The sequence below is a fragment of the Calidris pugnax genome, unplaced genomic scaffold (assembly GCF_001431845.1).
Source record: "Calidris pugnax isolate Ruff unplaced genomic scaffold, ASM143184v1 scaffold18, whole genome shotgun sequence".
Lineage (NCBI taxonomy): Eukaryota > Metazoa > Chordata > Aves > Charadriiformes > Scolopacidae > Calidris > Calidris pugnax.
This window is the reverse complement of record NW_015090812.1, coordinates 5,276,016-5,285,605: the sequence shown is the minus strand read 5'-3', so window position 1 is coordinate 5,285,605 and position 9,590 is coordinate 5,276,016. Positions and strand designations below refer to the sequence as shown.

Here is a 9,590-nt window from a genome sequence, read left to right as displayed (position 1 = left end):
TATCCCCCCCCCCCCCAGAGAGGAGGAGCCAGGGTGAGATGGAGACACAAACCCGGCAGTAGTCCTCGAGTCTAAATTAGTGCTGTTATTTAAGGGCTGGATAAACATTGGGAAGGGGGGATTTCTGTGCACAGAAACCAGGGAAACTTGTGCTGACACCCCCTGCTTTGAGACCAAGAAAAAAAGTTGTGTATCTCCAGGACTGTGGCCATCTGAGATGTTTCATCATCACTAAATTCATATGGAAAAAAATTCATTAAAACAAATTAAGTGCCAGAAAGTGATTTTTATTTCACTGCCTGATGCTAATATGTGGGTTTGATTATTTGTTTTGGCCTTTTTTAGTTTTTTTGCATGGAGGAATAGGGTTAACATGAAATTTCATCTTAGTTTGAAATGCCTGTCGTCTTTATCAAATGATAAATAACGTGGACTTTGGCTAGAAGTTCACTATTTTGTAATTATGTCTGCAAAAACATTTTCCATGGTAGATAAAGGAAAAGTGAGACACCAGAGCAATAAATTCATGCTTGTCTTTGGAGTAAAATAATAATGACTTGGGTAATGCAATCTTTTATATATATATATACATGCGAGGGGGCCTCTAGCTCCAAATTTAGGTTGCCTAAGCCTTGAATTCTCCTGTTGTTGCCCTTGAACATCCACGTTGGAGTGAGGGGGACCCTGCCTTAAGGTGGGCTGATAAAAGCAGCCGATACAACGCGTGTGAGATTGGCAAAGGGGCGATTAAACCGGCACAGACAGGGCTGTGCTCCGTCCTTGCAGGCAGCTGGACTTCCTGTTGGATGAGCTTAGCTTCCAAAAACGGTTTGGAGATTTGGTGGTGGAGAAAACAGAGGATGGAGCTGCTGATGTGGGGATGTGGCAGCTGCGTGTGGGGCTGGCCTGGGTGTGGGGCTATAGGGGGCTGCAGGAACCCAGCTCCACTGGTGGGTGGTGGCCAGGGTCTCGTTGAGGGAACACTTCACCAAGTCTATTCCATCTCTTCTGTGGACCCCTCCAGGTCGATGTGGTCATGGGGTCAATGTCATGTCAGTGAACTGAGATGGACAAATCTGGGCTCTCATATTCTCATGAATAAATAGTTTAAAATATTTTTAGATTCGTACAGGTATAAACACACCTTTTATCTGTTGGTGGGAAGAGGACAGGTTTGAGAAGGTCATGTACCCTCTGATCTGACTCTACAATGTGTGTGACTGTGCTCTTCCATTTTGCTGGTATGTTTGTATCCAGGGGACTGCCTGCTTTGTTTGGGTAGGTTTTTAATAGTCATTGGGAGGAGAGATTAAAGTGCCACCAGCCAGTGTGGTAAGGAAGTGCTCCAGATCACGGGTATTGAGCGGTCACCCCGTTTATTTACACTAGTACAGTTTATGTCATTTTTCACAACAGCTTGGCAGCTCCACCAACCCCAATGTTTTATATTCACAAGCATGAAGGTGTCATGGTGAAAGACAGCACCATTTTCACCCAGATTTTTCTCATCTGACAAGAGATTCTTGTCTAGTATGTGAAACTGTAGAAGCCCACAGCTGGCAACTCTAAATTCCTGCCTTAATTGGTTATGTCAGACGTGTGGCACAGGGCGGTGGCTCCGCGGGGAGGGAACCTGAGACAGGATGCCAAAAGGAGGAGAGTTTCCATACAGTGCTGGTTGTCAGGAAAGCATTTCTGTGTTTAGTATGGGAAGGGGTCCATGAGGCCTCAGTCCTTCAGGTCTCCACAGGGAATCATAGAATGATACGGGGTTGGAAGGGACCTCTGGAGAGCATCTAGTCCAACCCCCTGCCAAAGCAGGTTCTCTTAGAGCAGGTTGCACAGGAACGTGTCCCGGTGGGATCTGAATGTCTCCAGAGACGGAGATTCCACCACTTCTCTGGGCAGCCCATTCCAGTGCTCTGCCACCCTCAAAGTGGAGAAATTCTTCCTCATGTTTAGGTGGAACTTCTTATGTTCAAGTTTGTGCCCATTTCCTCTTATCCTATCCCTGGGCACCACTGAAAAAAGACCGGCCCCATCCTCTTGACACCCACCCTTTAAGTATTTATAGGCATTGATCAGATCCCCCCTCAGTCTTTTCTTCTCCAGACTAAAAAGACCCAAGTCCCTCAGCCTTTCCTCTTAAGAGAGATGCTCCAGACCCCTCATCATCTTTGTGGTCCTACAAGATGACACCCACAGGAGAGGGGCAGAAGTGGGTTCCTCAGGTAAATAGTCCCTGGGTGGTCGCTCGTAGCAAGTGCCTGTAAAAGACCAGAACAAGAGAATGAGGTTTTTGTTCTTGTTTGGCCTGAAAGTTGTGTTAATTTACTGTCCAAAACTTAACCAAAACAGTCAAGGGTTGGATAGTGTGACCAGTTTCTCATTTCAGAGTTGTCCTAATGTGATAGTTTGAACTCAGAACGGATTCTGACTTAATTTTAGTTTCCTTTTGCTGTGTAATTTCTGCTGAGATGATTAGTTGGTGGTTCTGCTGCTGTAGCCATTCACTATCAGTTGTCACTGCTAATTTTAGTCGTTTTGAGAGTTTCTTGGACTGTTTTTCCTACTATGCCTTCCTCCTCCTTTCCTTCTATTTCTGCATTATCAGTTGCAGCCATGGTTTTGCCGAGGGGAGCTGTAGTAAATACTCCTCCTCCTGCCCTTATTGGCACCAACCTGGGCTGTGTGTGTGGTCGGTTATCTGGCTCCTCCTCTTTTCTAAGACGGGAAGGGGGGTGCATCTCTCTCCAAATGCTAAATGTTCTGTACACCTTTGTGACAAATAAAGGAGGTAGCAGTAATGTCTTCCGCTATTGATTTAATAATCTGTCCAAAGAAGTATAGCAAAGCCTTGGAGGGGGTGTGTGTAAAAACGGTTACTGATAGTTTGTGGCATTAAGTTCTTGAAACATAAAACCAGGGCTGGGCTCTGCCTCGAGCTGATGAGTTCGGTGCAGAAGGTCTGCAGCATTTGAGAGGGGGAAAGTGGTTTATTTTGCTGGCACCAAAGGTTGCCGAGCCACTTCATGAACACTGCTCTACCTGACAGGTCAGCCCTAGCTACAGCTGGTGCTTTTCCCTATCCAAACAACGATTAGAGAATACTTTAGATAATTTAAGCCATTAAAGGCAGCTGATCTAGAAGAAATCTGTGATTCTGTGAAATACAGTTCAGAGCAGTCAGGAAATCAATCAAACTTACAGAACCACTCGCGTTTCGTCTTTTGAACCTTCTGGTAATTCCACTGAGCTCTGCCAGGAAACTGGAGGGGGAGACCCTAGTGTAGCTAAACTAAGAGAAGACCATGAATTTGACCCACCAGCTGAATTGGCAGTGGTAGGCATTGTGTTCCAAAGAAGAACTGCCAGGCAGGCTTGTGCTTCTGATTAGGATTTTATCAGGCTTTACAAGCGCAGTATTACACGCGTTAAACCCCGTATCTGGAGTTTGCTGGGTGTTGGTGCCCTGGGCCGTTGCTGGAGCAGGTCAGAAGGCACAGAGGGAACAGGAGAGGAGGGCACAGCCGTGTTCTGCTGCTGGAGATGCCCCCAGGGGTGCAAGGACATGGAGGCTGCAGAAGGTGGTTGCTCCCTCACAGGCAGTGGAAGCTCAGGTCTCCCCCACCTCAGTGAGGAGCGGGGGGGAGCTGGCAGCAGGACCCGTGTCGGAGGTGATGTCAGCTGCGTCAGCGCTGCCTGCTCTCCTGCAGCCTGCTTGTTCTTGCAGCAGTGTCCTCTGAAACATCAACTCTTGCATTTTTTCAAACAGAGGAATCGATGCTCTTGTGTCTCTGATGCACCAGCTTTATTTTCAGAACACAGCTATAAGTTGAATTTTTTTTTTTCCTGCTGTTTAAGAAGTACCAGCAAAAAAGACCTATTGTAAGGAATCGTCTCCCTATAAACAGCAGATTTACAGCTACTGGCCAATACTCTCCTAGTAGCATCTCCTGTTCAAAATCGGTGTTTATGTCCAAGAATGTGCTTTAAAAGCAAGTAAAATAAGCGCCATGCTAATATAAGTGTTAATGAAAAACACCTGATCTAAAGTTTGTCAATATTCAAAAGAAGCTTCTGAGAATGTGGCAGAACCTACACGTTGCTTATTTTTTGTTTGGGAAATATGTACTTTAACTTGTAAACATAGAGCAGTTGAAGTCCAGCTTGGGAGAACCTGTAAAATTGTACTAATCCATGAGAACAAACGTAAAACTTACTTGAGCTATTCTTTTTATTGCTCAGGTGACATTGTTTAAACACACAAGAGTTAAATCTACAGTTCCAGACTGGAGCTTCTGTGGCCCAGAACAGTTCACTTAAATTTTAGTTATTACAGAACCACTGAAACCCTTAAGATTAGGCACTGTCGTCACCTTTTTGCAAATAATTCTTCCTAAATGTAAAAAAATAATCTACTTACTGTTAGAAATACTGGGGGCTCTTCCTCAGCCAATAGGTTGGTCAGTTTGATTTCTAAGGAGTTCCCCAGGTGCCTGTGAAGTTGACTTGCCTGCTGTCGTGTGGAGTTTGTTGTACGTGTATCTCACGTGTAAATGATTCCTGGGGATAAAAAGGCTTTTGCAGAGAACAACCACGAGCAGCTCCTTGCTCAAGATACTGGCCTCAATTCTTTACCCCATTCTCAAAATAATTATAGCCCCCAAACTGCAAAGTAGGAGTGGGAGATCATACAAACATCTGCAGGACTAAGAGAGGAAAAGTTAAATATGCTGCCTGTACGGTGCTATGAAATGCTAGGAGAGCCTCGGTGGGGTTTTTTTAACTGAAATATTTTAATTTTAGGAGCAGGTCCCTGTTCCTGTGTATCACCCGACGCCCAGCCAGACTCGGCTGGCAACGCAGCTGACAGAAGAGGAACAAATCAGAATAGCGCAGCGGATAGGCCTTATCCAGCACCTACCCAAAGGAGTCTATGACCCGGGGAGAGACGGCTCCGAGAAGAAGATCAGAGAGTAAGTTCCAGAAACCTGCCTGAAGTAACCTGCCTGTTGTGTTGATTTATAATACTGCCCTGGGAAACCTGAGCTTGTCCTCCCGATTCTGCCTTATTTTCAGGGACTGTAATTTAATGTAGCCTGAAACAAAAGGCCATGCAGAAGACTCTTTCTTTCTTGTTTTCCTGTTACAGGTGAAACTTACTTTTTGGACCCATGTAATTCATGCTTTTACAGGTTTTTTTCCTCTTTATCCTCTCTTTGTGGGGAAATAATTTCATGTTACTTCCTCGCCTTTATGGCTCCCTTTTACCATTTCTAATTTTATGCTCTCTGCTGAGCTGCCCCCACTGTGCCCGCAGGCGGCTTCCTGCCCTCGCTAACGGCGTAACCATGGGCACATCAACCACAGAGGAAACACCCCAAAAAAATCTAGAGCTTGGTGGAGCCAGCACTGAGAATCTACAAGCACTAAAACTTCGTTTGACTCAAACGCATCCAGGAGTAGACATTACACCACTTTTCATTTCCAGCCTGGTACCAGCAGCTTAAATATTGTTGTCTTTTTCTTTTTCACCCCCCTGCAGATGCGTCATTTGTATGATGGACTTTGTTTATGGGGACCCTATCCGATTTCTGCCCTGCATGCACATTTACCACCTGGACTGTATAGATGACTGGTTGATGAGATCCTTTACCTGTCCATCCTGCATGGAGCCAGTGGATGCAGCGCTGCTTTCCTCATACGAGACTAACTGAGCCAGGGTTTCTCCACTCGCCCTTCCAGGAGACCATCCACTTCAATGGGTTTGATCCTTTTGTCATTCAGCCCAAAGAGCCAGGAATTAGGAATTAAGATCGTGCACAAAGTATACATTTCCTAATAAATAAATAAAAAAATTATTCCTGAATGGCTGCAAATATTGGAAAAACCATAGTATTTTAGAGACTATAGAAAAAGTAGGTTGTTATTTTTAATGTAAAGCCTTGACCCACCATTGTCTTTTAATGTTTGTTCTTACACCCATATATAGGAATTGTGTAAAGTGTTACAGCAACTGTAAATGTTTAAACTGCGTGTATCCGATTTTATTAGCAGCAAGATAAGAGTATTTTTTTCCTAAATAAAGTAACCAGTTTTGTTCTGATTCTTTTCACAAGTCCTGGCATTTGGGTCAAGGCTTTATTGAAATCTACATTTTATAACACTGGCACAAAGAAATAGTTTTAAGCTTGTTTGCACAGTTCTTTTTCTTTTTTTTTCTTTTTTTTTTTTCCATTGGAGATGGAATTCATTGCCTTAGGTCTTTTTAATAGTGTATTGTTATTGTTGGGCTGGCTCTATGCTTGAAAACCAGTTTATTTATAACCTGTTAAAAGTGCTATATTTTGTTTGCAGTTAGGAATATGCAGATTTCAAAGTGATCTCCTAGCTTGTAAGCAAACTGAGATGCATTATCCCTTTTCTACAAATGATGTGGAATATGAAGATATGAAACAAGTCCTACAGTGAAATTATGGTTTCATGGGTTTTTTTTTAAAACTTGCTTCGGTTTTGATGAAACAACAGTCCTTAAACTTTGTCACCTTTAACTTCACCAGGTTAAATGTGGGCCAGATGGACAATAAATAGTTAAGCTACCATGACTGAAAAAAAATATATAATTATTTGGAACTAATGTAGTGTTAGCATTGATCACTTAATTCTAATTTTTTCTCCCTAAAAATGGTTGTCTCTGATCATAGTAAATGGATACTGCATCTCTCGTTCTTGTAGTTCTTAGGTTATCAGAAGTTAAGAATAAACATACTGTATCTCAGTCTCCTGTATTAAATCTATCTGTTAAGCCCTGCTGGTTGACATGTCAGTCCACCGAGCAGATAGGAAATCAGATATGAGAAAAATATATTTTGTTCTGCACAGAAATGCAAAATTTATCTAAACACAGACTGTCAGAGTAGCAGTTGAGGGGGGAGAAACAGAACTGCTACAGCCAGAAAGACACAATTAGCTAATTCCTGTAGCAACAGTATGTGCTTGTTAAGAGATGGTCTAGCAGAGATTATAGCTGTAAAGACCTTTTATCCACTTTGCATGGTTTTGTTTGGGGTTGTTTTTTTTTTTCATTCCCCTCTTTAATGTACCCTACTGTGACTTTTATACATTCAACGCAGCGCTGATACACTGAGAAGTCCTGGTGTTGCAAAATGAGATGCAATCTCAAGTTAACCACAACAAATCAGGGACTGTTCTTGGTTGTTTTTCGTATATAGTTTGAGTACTTTAAACACAACTTGTTGTATCGAGTACTTTGAAGACTTAGTGTATTTACAACACGGAAGAATTGTGCATATTATGGATAATTTTTGAAGGGTTGGTCAGCAAAATGTAGAATCAGTATGTTGATTTATTTATTATTCCTGCAGCCAACAGCAACCTGCCCTCTTAGAGAAGAACTCCAAGTAGCAGTCAGAAGGAATTGAAATCAACAGTTTTAGAGATTCACTCAAATTGCTACACATTTATCTGGATGCAATTTTTTGCTGAATTCATACATAACCTAATTACATGGATCAAAATCTGGGAAGAGAGACCAGAGAGACTTGAAGTTGTGCAATATCATTGTTCCTTTTCATCATTCCATGTGTGTTCCTTTGTGTCCTTCTTTTTTGTCTGTTTGTTTTGGGGGTTTGGTTTCTCTCTCTTTTCACAAAACCAACCAACAATGTCCACATTAAGTATTCATTTCTTTATCTTGTTAAAACTGGCAAATGAACAATTTGAAAAAAACAGCTTTGTCATGTTGGTATTAGTCTTTATTTATTACAGGACTTGGTTAAAAAATATTTGAAAGAGATATGAAGTCACCAGTTACTGAGCTGAATGCTTTTCCAGACACTTTGTAACGCTGATAAACTTAACGGGCTGAGGGAAAAAAATTACTTTTTAAAGTACTTGTTAAATAGCAAAAAGGTGTGAAGGGCTGAAACTAGAGTTGATTATACACACACAAAAAAAACCCATTCCAAAAAGTTCAAATTTCAGCTTAAAAGACAAACGTGTAAATATAACAAATAAATCAAACAATTTTTCAAGTTTTTAGGTGCAATGCTGTTCTGGATGATTTCTAATTCAAAAAAGTAATTGAGCTGTATTTAATGCAAAATAACTCGTGACCTGAATTTTAGCTACAGTTGTGAAACCAGATCTGTGTCTTGATTCCACCATCTGTAAGATGAAGATAATATTTGCCTCCTGTGTCAGAGGTCGCTAATAAGTGACTTGCACTTCAGCCCCATCAGACAGTCGATTTGTAGCAGGGCTGGCTCTTACTCACCTGGACCTGTTCATCCATAGCCCTTCTTCTGCCAGGGCAGTACGTTTCAGGGACCAGAGGCCCAGAGTAAAAATCTCTGCTAAGCTATTTGAAGAAGAAAAATTCACAGCTACTGCGTGCAAGTAGCCAAGTTTGTAGGTGAAGCAAAAGTCATCAAAAAACCTTGCTTTAAAGCATTTTGTAGGGCCTGTGCAGTATGGTGAAAGTGGTCACTGCAACAACCCTCTCTGTGCTATAGAAACACAACTGGCAAAACAAGCCCAGGAACAGCTGAGTGGATCATGGGGCTGGAGCTACTGCAATTTCAGGCAACGATGCAAGAAACATCGCGTTTGAGAGTCCCCACCACAGCCCCATGGAAAGAGGAAGAGCTGCCAGGGACACTGAGCAGGTGGGGACCGAGGCCATCGCCAGCCCTCACCACACTGCACAGCAACCAGCCTGTTAGGTGAGTTTTGCAGATTATAGTAGAAACTGAATCTTCATACAACAGGAGAAAACAAATTCCCACAAATGTGAGGCAAAAGAGAGGCAATGACAAGTAATGAATACTCAATTTTGTAAAGCCCTTTATGCTTAAAAACTCTTGCATGCTACTGGTGGGGACCGAGGCCATCGCCAGCCCTCACAGCAACCAGCGTGTTAGGTTAGTTTTGCAAATTATAGTAGAAACTGGATCTTCATACAACAGGAGAAAACAAATTCCCACAAATGTGAGGCAAAAGAGAGGCAATGACAAGTAATGAATACTCAATTTTGTAAAGCCCTTTATGCTTAAAAACTGCATGCTACCGCACAGCAACCAGCCTGTTAGGTGAGTTTTGCAGATTATAGTAGAAACTGAATCTTCATACAACAGGAGAAAACAAATTCCCACAAATGTGAGGCAAAAGAGAGGCAATGACAAGTAATGAATACTCAATTTTGTAAAGCCCTTTATGCTTAAAAACTGCATGCTACCGGAATTACTGTTTTAATCATTTTACATCTAAGGATGATAATCCTTATTACTTGTTGCCAGTTCATTATGTAAATCTGGGAGAGAATCATAAAATTTGTACATTAAAAATTAAAAAAAAAAAGCTCAGAGACTTTCTTTGTGAGGAGCGAGTGTTATAGAAGGGTTTTAACCACAAGGTTTTACAAGTTCCTGCTGTCTTGCAGCATCCCAGGGCTGAAAGCAGTTACGTGCTTGGAAGGCTGACAGTCCTGGCTTTGCCGTGATAGAAGTGAACATTTTGAGGCTCAGGGATTATGAAATACCTGAACTTACTTGAGTTGCCACAGTTTC

At 42.2% G+C, this 9,590-nt stretch overlaps 1 protein-coding gene across 1 annotated transcript; it reads left to right on the top strand.

Annotated features, from left to right (window-relative positions):
• Positions 1-4,809: 4,809 nt before the first annotated feature.
• On the top strand, positions 4,810-7,754 carry RNF11 (ring finger protein 11; the record flags this gene model as incomplete). The annotated part of the gene is made up of 2 exons (XM_014938936.1): positions 4,810-4,979; positions 5,549-7,754. Coding segments are annotated over 2 exons (342 nt in total), but the record flags the coding sequence as incomplete, so codon positions are not given.
• Between the last annotated feature and the right edge of the window lie 1,836 nt (positions 7,755-9,590).